This window comes from Nannospalax galili, unplaced genomic scaffold (genome assembly GCF_000622305.1).
Source record: "Nannospalax galili isolate Female #2095 unplaced genomic scaffold, S.galili_v1.0 scaffold683, whole genome shotgun sequence".
Lineage (NCBI taxonomy): Eukaryota > Metazoa > Chordata > Mammalia > Rodentia > Spalacidae > Nannospalax > Nannospalax galili.
This window is the reverse complement of record NW_008349093.1, coordinates 118,782-128,886: the sequence shown is the minus strand read 5'-3', so window position 1 is coordinate 128,886 and position 10,105 is coordinate 118,782. Positions and strand designations below refer to the sequence as shown.

Sequence of the window (10,105 nt, the reverse complement as noted above, 5' to 3'; positions counted from 1 at the left end):
GAGGGAGGGAGGGAGGAAGGAAGGAAGGAAGGAAGGAAGGAAGGAAGGAAGGAAGGAAGGAAGGCAGGCTATGCATCGCTTCATATCTTTTTTTTGCTGTTTAGTGAGTGCAATTTTAATTCTGTAAACTTAGCATGTTTTTCAAGCTGTTTCATTTTCTAAAATGAGTTTTTTTTAACAAAACATAAATTTAATAACACCCCTAATTGGTAACATGAAATCAAAGAGAGGAGAGACAGAAGAAGAAAGAAGGGAAATTTAGTTATATCAGTTTGGTTTTGTCTTTTCTTAAGTAAATGTGCTAGCTGCAACTGTGTGTGATCTTGGAGTATAGATCCAGTGACCTTAGAGCTCTGTCCTCAAGAAGATAAAGGAGGAGACCAGAGCTCTGCTGAAGAGGCCTCGGGCTTGCTAGCATCATTATCTTGGCACTTCATATCTTTTAAGTTGGTATATAAATGTCTTTGTTGAGCCAGGCATGGTGGCACACACCTTTAATCCCAGCATTCAGGAGGCAGAGGCAGGTGGATTTTTGTGAGTTCAGGGCCACCCTGGTTTACATAGTGAGTTCCAGGCCAGCTGGGCTACAGGAAGACCCTGTCTCAAAAAGACTAAATAAATAAATAAATATAAATAAATAAATAATAAATGTCTTTGTCATCAAGTTTAAATGGTTGCAAATGGATGGTTTTTCATCTTTAAATTTATTTTATTTTTGGATTTTTTTAAAGACAGGTAACCCAGGCTGGCCTCAAACTCATTACGTAGCTGCAGACCTTGAACTCTGACTCTATTGTCTCCTCCAAAGTGCCAGAATTATAGTTACAGGCACTTATAGGATAGTTTTTTTAATATTTTATTTTTTAAAATATTTTTTATTCATTATATTTCATTTTATGTGTATGAGTGTATTGCCTGCATGTATGTAAGTACACCAGTGTCTTGTAGTGCCTGCGGAGGTCAGATGAGGATGTAGAATCCCCTGGAACTGGAGTTATAGACAGTTGTTACTGTCATGTAGGTTCTGGGAACCCAACCCAGGTTCTCTTCAAGAGCAGCCTATGCTCTTTCTTCACCTCTGAACCATCTCTCCAGCCCCAAAAAGGGCATTTTAAGCAGATGCTACATTACAAAATACCTGCTGTAGTTTGAGAATGCCCAGGCATCCAGCACCCTCACTTTCTCCTCCAGGCTGGGCCCAAGCTCTGCTCTGTGGCCTTGACTGGGCAATTTCTGGGAGGGCTCTCCATCCCCAGCCAAAGTCCTCGAAGAGGCCACTAAAGCCATTTGGTGTGACCAAGTCACCAGGCCAGGTCCTCCTGTCTCACCTTCATCAGAATCTGGCAGACTAGAGTTGGAGCTTCCAGGTAGGGGCACTCTGAGGCCAACACTGGTCCGAGGGACACTCCCACAGTACACAGCCACTGGAGCCAGGACCTCGGCTGGGGACAGAATCACAGGAGAATGGCACATTAGAGTCCTCTGGGACCAGGACCAGGACATAACCGAAGAATGGCAGCATCATAACCCACCACCACTCTGCCCCTTAGAGCCTCTCCCTGAAGGACCAAGGACATGTAATGGCCCAGTCCTCATAGCAGAACCCAGCCCACAGATGGGAATACCGACAAGGCAGGGTGCCTGCAATATCCACCAAATCCTACCAACCTTGAGAATTCCAGTGTCTACTTGCACTCCCCTCTCATCACACTGCCTGCTTTCTCCCTCTCCCCTCCCCTCCTCTCTCTCGCTCTCTTTCTCCCCCTATCTCCCTCTCCCCCATCTCCCTCCAGCACTGGGCTGACCCACCCCCACCCACAACCATGCTTTTTCAGCTTCCTTCAAGAAGTCCCCACCTCCTGCACCCAATGACACTGAGTCCTGCTGTGCACAGCCTGGGCCTCTGTCACAGTGCATCTCACTGCTCTCACTGGGTCACCTCCCCACTGCCACCCACTATGGAGAAGCCTTGATGTTGACATAAGTTCAGAACATCTGTTGCCTACCCCACTCCTAGGGGACCTCAAGCACTGAGGAGATGACACCCTTTACCCCGAAACTGGCTCCATTCACACCTGTTCTGTGTATGGATTCTGACCTGTGCAAACTGACATACAGAGGTGGCAAGGCTGCCCCAGCCTTCCTCCATAAGACTGCAAGGCCTGTGTGGGACAATGAGGCACAAGCAACCGCTCAATGTGAAGCCTGTGAGCCCTAGTGAGGGACAGGGGTGAGAAGGCTTCCTAGCAGGGGAGGAACCAAAGCAGAACCCTGAGGAGAGGAAATTAGCTAAAAGATCTCTCCTTTAAGAATCCCTCCCCCATCCCCTCCCCTATCTACCCATAGCCCTAGGTATACCTCCACCCCTCAGTAGGCACTTGACAAATGTCATTAGGCCTTCCTCCTTTTGGCTCAGCCCCTCCCAAGCACACCTCAGAACCACCTAAGGACCTAACCTGTCTCCAGAGAAGCCCACACGCAGGGGGAATCTCAGCTAACCTCCCACATTGAGACAGCCCCAGGGTAGACTCAGGAGTCTGTGTTGTTCCTATTTCTGTTGCAGTAGGTCCTTGAGAAAATAAACCAACCTCTCTGAGACTCAGTTCCCACATAAGCAAAACAAGCATTTGGGTTGCACCAGGATTCAGAAACATCTTCATCCTATTCTTAGATTTGTAGATTTTTCTTAGGCTCTACCCCCTTTCTCTTCTCCAATAGACTGAGGTCAGATGAGATCAGATTTAGTTATGAATTACATGGTGGCATTCCTATGTGAAAGCCCATGGCACACTGCCTGAGCATCACACTTCTCCTGGCTGCTCCACTCTGGGGTGTTGGGTCTCAACCTTCCTTCCTAAGGTTACCTGGCCCCCTCCAAGGTTAAACAGCAACTCTGTACCTGACAAGCATCCATTTTAATCTGGGGAGGCCTGATCCCTTCAGTTCCCAGAGAAAACCTGAGCACCCATAACTGGCCTCCAGAGGCAGAGCCAGGCCTGACCACCTCCTGACCCTAAGTGTCAGCATCTCTTGCCCACCCACACACTCTCAACCACCAGATGGCATTACCTTCAAAGAACCAAACCACCCTGCCTCAGAGTAGAGACAGTTCAGGCTGAGCCTCCAGAGTACTCTGTACCCTGAAGCCAGGGAACCCTGCAGACAGCCAGCATAGTCTGGACAGCCAGTGTTAGCACACAGTATGAGCCTGGTTGCGTCTCTCCAGCACAACATGACCTCTGGTGGCATCAAAGAAAGTTTCCAGTCTGTCAAACACCTTGGGCCCTACCTGAAGGAACATCTTCACGGGTGCCCATGCCCTAGGTAGGGAAGGTGCCCGCCAGGCCGTATGGAGGCAGGGGTCCAGAAGGCTCTTCCCTGTGACATCCAGGGACCTGTGTGAAAAAAACAAAGAGAGAAACACTTTAGAATCACTTTGCAGAGAGCCACCACCGGAGCTAACGTCTGACCAGACCTGAATACCCTGGTGGCTTTGCTGACCTTTGCACTCTCTCAGAAATGTCCAAGTTTCCAAGTCCTGAAGCCACATGATCCTGAAGAAAAGTTTATTAGGAATGTCAATGGAACCCAATCAACCTGTCTGTCATCCTTGCACTTGAACAGTGGACAACTTTAGTGCTTGGTGAAGGTGTAACTGGCACTTTTCCATATTTTCTATTTTCTTCCAAAGCCCTTCATTTGCCAGCTGCCTGCAAGCCTGTGATGGACGCTGAGCCTCGACTCAACCTCAGGGTGTTGGCGGGGTCTCTCCAACACTGGTGCTCCATGTTGCTTTTACATTGGACCTGCTACCGCCTATATGAAGTGCACAGCCTAGCTCTCACCTCACTGAACAAGCCACCTCTCACCCTCTCGGCCACCTTGGCCATCGTGATCACCTCAGCTTGACCACTCTGAATCTTTTCCCCACCTCCCTTAGTTCTTTGGGGTCAGCCATCAGCTCTTGCCCTTAACCGTTCATTTTCCCCATGACAGGGCTCTCACTGCAAGCTCTGGGAGTCCACACAGTTTTAAGCATTCTTTGCTGAAACAGGGTAACAGGTAGGGATCAGGGACAGCCAGATCCCATCAGTGGCAGAGTCCAAGGTAAAACTCGCATCTCCCAGTGTCTACTCCAGAGAGCACGTCCCTCCAGATACCATCTGGGGATAGGTCAGGATACCAGCCAGCTTCTTTTGGTTGAACAACAAATCCCAGCTCAGGAACTGAGCAATACACCTTCTGCCTGGAAGCCAGCCTACCACAGGCCCCACCCTGGCCCCAGAAGGCAAAGCAGTACCTGGCAACTCCTGGTCCAACAGGTTGAGCAAGGCTCAGACAGCTGCCCAGCCCAGCTCTGCTCTAGCCCAGCCCTGACCCAGCCCAGTCTCCCTGATTAGCACCTCTAGCTACTTGGGTTCTCCTTCCCCAGAGAATTCTCCTTAGGCAGTCCCATCAGGTGACTACTAGGGTAAGAAGGATTTAACCACACCGTAGTGACAGTAGCCACAGTCTGAGACACAGCACTTCTTCCAAGATAGCGCTGAAGATTCTATTCCAGAGAAACCCACATCCCAAACTTCAACAAAGCAAGATGGGGAAGAGGCTAGAGAGCTGGCCAGGCAGCTGGCTCCCCTGCAAGGCCCAGGACTTCTCTGTGCATAAATTAAAGGCTACAGGGCACTGGCTGGAACCCAAGAGAGTTGTAGGCCCTACATGCTATCTCTCTCTCTCTCTCTCTCTCTCTCTCTCTCTCTCTCTCTCTCTCTCATCTCTCATCTCTCCCCCTTCCCCCAACCCCAGAGGATACAATTTCTATGAACACTCTAGATAGCTATGCCGTATTTATGTCTATCCCTGTTCTCAACTATGACTAAAGATCCACTTGGAGACTGATTAAAATGACAGACTCCAACACCCCGCCACAGCCCCATCCCTCTGAATTAGAGTATTCTAGTGAACAGGCTACAAGAATATATTTTTGTTGTAACTCCAAAGTGATTTTTGATGTCAGACAGGACTGAGAGCCACTGGGCTGCAGTTCAAGTTTGTTCTATAATAAGAGCTTAACCCTCTCTCTCACCTTAGGCTGTCATGGTAGTTATTCCTGCCTCAGTTTGCCCAAAATGCTCTTTTCTGAACAATATGGAGCTGCCCAGAACACAGAATGTGTAGCTTTCCATATCCCTGTTACTACAATGCCCGGTGAATACAACTGTCCTCACCTGCCACCTCCTGAAAGTCAGAGTGCTCACAGGCTGAAGCAACCCCATTCCTCCATGTCCCTGGGGATGCCAGAGTGCAGAAAATAAACTCAGTGTCTCCCGTAGCTTGCCATGGTATAGCTATCAAGCAGCCCTGCCAAGCCCTTGTCAGGTCTGCATCTTTGATTCCTCAGGGTCACAGAATAGGGTCTCCCAGGCACCTGCCCAAGAGGAAGAAGCCACAGTGACTATGGACAAGCAGCCATGTCCTGTGTGACAGTCAGGAGTGGCGTCTCCCCAGGAAGATCACTCAGGCCCAGGGAGTGATGGGCACTCAAAGATCCCTGTCCCAAAGACAAAAGTCAGAATGCAGAATTCTAGTACACATGGAAGTGCTCTGGGACTTACCACAGATGTCGCTCAGCCTCTGTCACAAAGGTAGAATTCTCTGAGGTCCCATTTGCACATGGCACCACTCTAGCCACTAAGGTGTTACTCTGTCTACTAGAACGGCCAGCCTTGACCTAAGGGGCTCAACAAGTCAGCGGATTCTGACCAGGATTTTGTTCTCAATGCTCCATCTGCCTCCAAATGCCTGATTCCTCTACTCTCAGCCTCAGTTTCCCAGCTCAGGTAAATAATTGTTGTCTGCTCCTTCCCTTAAAGCTATGGCTACAGGGGTTCCATGGTGACCCGCACTGCAGGAATGAAGCTAAGTGACATAAGGGACTCAAGTTTCAAGTGGAAGGGAAACAAACCTAGGATTGGCCCAGGAGAGTGTCAGCCCCAAGGACAAAGTCCAATGCTCCTGTGCCTTTCTTTCACAGACCATAGGAGCCAAGGCATGCTCTGTGCCCACCTTGTCCCCCAGGAACTGAACAGAGAATTGCCCCAAAAAGAACAGTAAACAGCACAGGCAGCAGATCAAGGGGAAGGCTCTGGAGAGAATACTGCAGGAATGAAGCTAAGTGACATAAGGGACTCAAGTTTCAAGTGGAAGGGAAACAAACCTAGGATTGGCCCAGGAGAGTGTCAGCCCCAAGGACAAAGTCCAATGCTCCTGTGCCCTTTCTTTCACAGACCATAGGAGCCAAGGCATGCTCTGTGCCCACCTTGTCTCCCAGGAACTGAACAGAAAATTGCCCCAAAGAGAACAGTAAACAGCACAGGCAGCAGATCAAGGGGAAGGCTCTGGAGAGAACACAAATGTTCATTCGCACAATCTTTAAAATTACAGTGGAGCCAGCTCTCCACCCCTACAGGGGTGACATAAAGACCAAGTGACATAAGTATTCTTTACATGAAGGAGCCATGCATCTATGGAGAAGGAAGCCCAATCTTCAAGCATCCCCCCAGCTTTTTTTTTTTTTTTTTTTTTGAGACAGGAGCTCAGTAAGTAGACCAGGCTAGCCTAGAATTCAAGATCCTCCTGCCTCAGCTTTCTGAGTGTTGGGATTCCAGGCATACTCCACCACACCTAGTTTGGACATCACTTTTGACCTCTTCCAGGTCTCACCGTGAATCCATGCAGGCAGGAGAAACAAATCTCACCGTAGGACAAGGAGGAGGGAGTGGATGTTCACTGTCACTCGGCGGGAGAAGTGAACATACACTGTCATACCCAGAAGAACCAGGGGAGACTCACTGGAGGCCAGTTGCATTTCTGCTGCAGAGCTGGGCACCCAAGGGGATCTGCATGGTTGTCTGACTAGGTCAGCTGGAGTTGCTCTATGGATAGACAGCACTGTTGTTGAGCCCAAAGGGCATGGGGTCTCCATGGGTCAGAACAAGGAAAGGCATTCAAAACTCAGGCATAGAGTGACAAATGCACCTGAGAGTCTGGGGACCCAGAAGCCCAACCTGGAAAGATAGTGACAGCCATATAGGAGTCCTCAAAGGCATACAGAGTCTGGACTTGTTTCGAAGACCAAGGCAGCTCTAAATGAGAGGGTTGGCATCATCTCACCTGTGGCTCCTGCAGACCCTTGGGTAGGACCCTAGAAGGACATACCAGGGAAGCAACAGCTTTGGCAGAATCTAAGGAGTGAAATTTAGAGATTTTCACCAGGACTCTGGAGTAGGCCCAGAAAATAAAAGCAGAATCAAGATTTGCCTGCAGTTCTAGGCAAGGCACTGAAGACTCTTTGCTATACCTCGTGCTTTCTCCCTGGGAGTAAGGAGCAGCCACCCTCTGATCACATGTACCCCAACACTCTCACCCACCTCTGTTTCCATGAGGCAACCCAGCCATAGACCTCTGGGGAAGACCCTGGCATCCTCAGATGGCCTGCTGACTCTGAACTTAGAGCTGTCAATGGAAGTCTGAGACCCACTCACTCAGTCCACCATGTCCCAGATACCAGGGTACAAAGGCAAGTGAGCTCAAGCCCAGCCCCTGAGCTCTGTGTAACTGGAGGCATGCTGCTGCACGCCTCTTAGCCCCAGCTTCTTCAGCTTCAGAAATGGAAAAATGCCTGCCTAGCTTCAGCACCTAGTAAGTAATCAGTACATGATAACATTAGTATCGCTTCAATTAACAAAGCCACAACACCGGGCTTGGGAGATGGCTTGGTCAGTACAGTGCTTGCTGTACAAGTATGAGGATCTAAGTTTCAGCCCCTAGAATCTATGTAAAAAATCTGGACATGATGATGGTACATGTCTGTAATCCCAGAGCTGGGGAGGCAGCGAGAGAAGGATCCCTTGAGTATGCTGGACAACTAGTCTAGCCAAATCAGAAAACTCCAAGGTTAATGAGGGATTCGGTCACAAAGGAACATGGAAAGCTGGAGAGATGGCTCCATGGTGAAGAGCACTGGCTCCACTTGCAGAGGACCTGGTTTCAATTCCCAGAACCTACATGGCAACTAAAACCATCTATAACTCAAGCTTCAGGGGATCCGTTACCATCTTCTGACCTCTGTGGAAATTGCATGCACGTAGTCCACTTACATACATGCAAGGAAAATACTCATATACATAAAATAAAAATAAAAAAATAGACTCTGGGCCTGGCCCCGCCCTCACCTCCCTCTGCTTCCCTGGGCCTGCAGGACCAGAAGGCCCCTCTCCGACACGAAGGCCTCTCTCCGGGGTAGGTCGATCATGCCTTCCATGCCTTGATTTCCCCAGCCTCACTCACCCTCCCATCTCCCTCGCTAGTCTCTCCTCCTAGCCTGGGTCCTGTCCCATTCCTTGTCTTGGCACCCCAGACACCTGGGGAACCACCACTGCTTCCTGATCCTTTGCATCCAGGCCAATCCAGTTTCTTCTGGGGTCCCCAGGAGCGCTCTGGGCCTGGCCCTGCCCTCACCTCCCTGTATTTCCCTGGGCCTGCACGACCCACCAACCTCCTTCCTGAACAGGGCTGACATTTCCTCTTCTGGATTCTTTGCATCCAGACCAACCCATCTCCTCAGTGCAGTCCCCAGGAACCCTTGGGGCCCCCATCTTCCTTTGCATCTCTGGGTAGCACAGCCACCAACTGCCCTAGACCAGCATCTTTCCTGGGCCCTGCTCCCAGGCCAGTCCAACCCCCAAATTCCTGAGGCCAAAATCTTTCCTGGAGGGATCTAGACCTTAGGAGAAAGCCTGAGAGCATCTGATCCTCATCTGACTTGGGCCTCTGTGGGAACTCCTGAAGACAAAAGCAATCTGGCCACTCCAATATAAAATCAAGAGAACCGGAAGCTTAGAGAAACCAGCTTTTCATGCTGAAAAAGTAAACCACAAATACACATAAAGTTTACAAAAAGAAGCAGACCTAAACTTGAAGGCTTGAGTCTCACACAAGAATCAGAGACTACAAAAGAAATTCACATGTCAAAATCACAGAGAAAAAATAATAACATGAAAAACCAAAATAACATATCCCCACCAAATACCAATAGTCCTCTAGAGGAGTACAATGAGAACCCCTTAGAGATAATGCAGGACATGGAACTCAAAAGAACAATTATAAACATGATAAAAGAATTCAGTGAATTTAAAGAACACACAAAGAAATCAAAGAACTGAAGGAAAATAGGGATAAACTTCTGAATGAATTCAGAAAAGAGAAATATTGAATACTCAGGCTGAAATGAAAAAGGAAGTGAAACACTCAGTAAGCCAATTAAAAATGACAGGAGAAAGCCTCACCAATAGGATGAACGAAATGGAAAACAGAGTATCAAGACTGGAAGATAAAGTGGACAAACTAGACCACTCAAGCAAAGATTATGAAAAATTGAAGAAATCACAAGAATGGAATATGCAGGAATTGTGTGACACCATAAAAAAGCCCAAACCTGCGAATCATAGGCATACAGAAAGGAGAAGAATCCCAAGACAATGGCATGGACCAGATCTTCAACAGAATCGTGGAAGAAAATTTCCCAAAATTAAAGAAAGACATGCCCATACAAATACAAGAAGCACATAGAACACCAAACAGACAGGACCATAAAAGAAACTCTCCACAGCACATCATAGTAAAAACACTAAATGTACAAAACAGAGACAATACTGAAAGCTGCGAAAGAGAAACATGTCACATACAAAGGAAAACCCATTAGGATTACAGCTGACTTTTCAGTGTAATCTATGAAAGCCAGAAGAGCCTGGGCCAAAGTATTCCCGGTTTTAAATGACCACAGATGCCAACCCAGACTACTATGCCCAGCCAAAATGTCTATTATAGTTGAAGGGAAAAGAAAAATCTTCCATGACATGGAAGAAGGAATTCATGTCCACAAAACCAGCCCTTCAGAGAGTTCTGGAAGCAATACAAAGCGTTGAAGGAAGGAATGACTATACCCAAGGGGTTGCGGAAAGAAATTCAACAAAGGTATAACTGTAGAAAAGTACAGCTATATCAAGAACGTAAACAGAAACAAAAATGACAGGATTCAATACTCATC

General features: G+C 48.2%; 1 protein-coding gene across 1 annotated transcript in view; it reads right to left on the bottom strand.

Annotated features, from left to right (window-relative positions):
• Togaram2 (TOG array regulator of axonemal microtubules 2) overlaps positions 1–3,317 on the bottom strand; it is a 56,886-nt gene extending 53,569 nt beyond the window's left edge. The window contains exons 1-2 of the mRNA XM_008846486.1: positions 3,290–3,317; positions 1,329–1,442 (exon numbers count right to left, since the gene is read on the bottom strand). Coding sequence (XP_008844708.1) covers positions 1,329–1,442; positions 3,290–3,317 — 142 coding nt within the window. The remainder of the gene's footprint in view (positions 1–1,328; positions 1,443–3,289) is intronic.
• Positions 3,318–10,105: the final 6,788 nt, after the last annotated feature.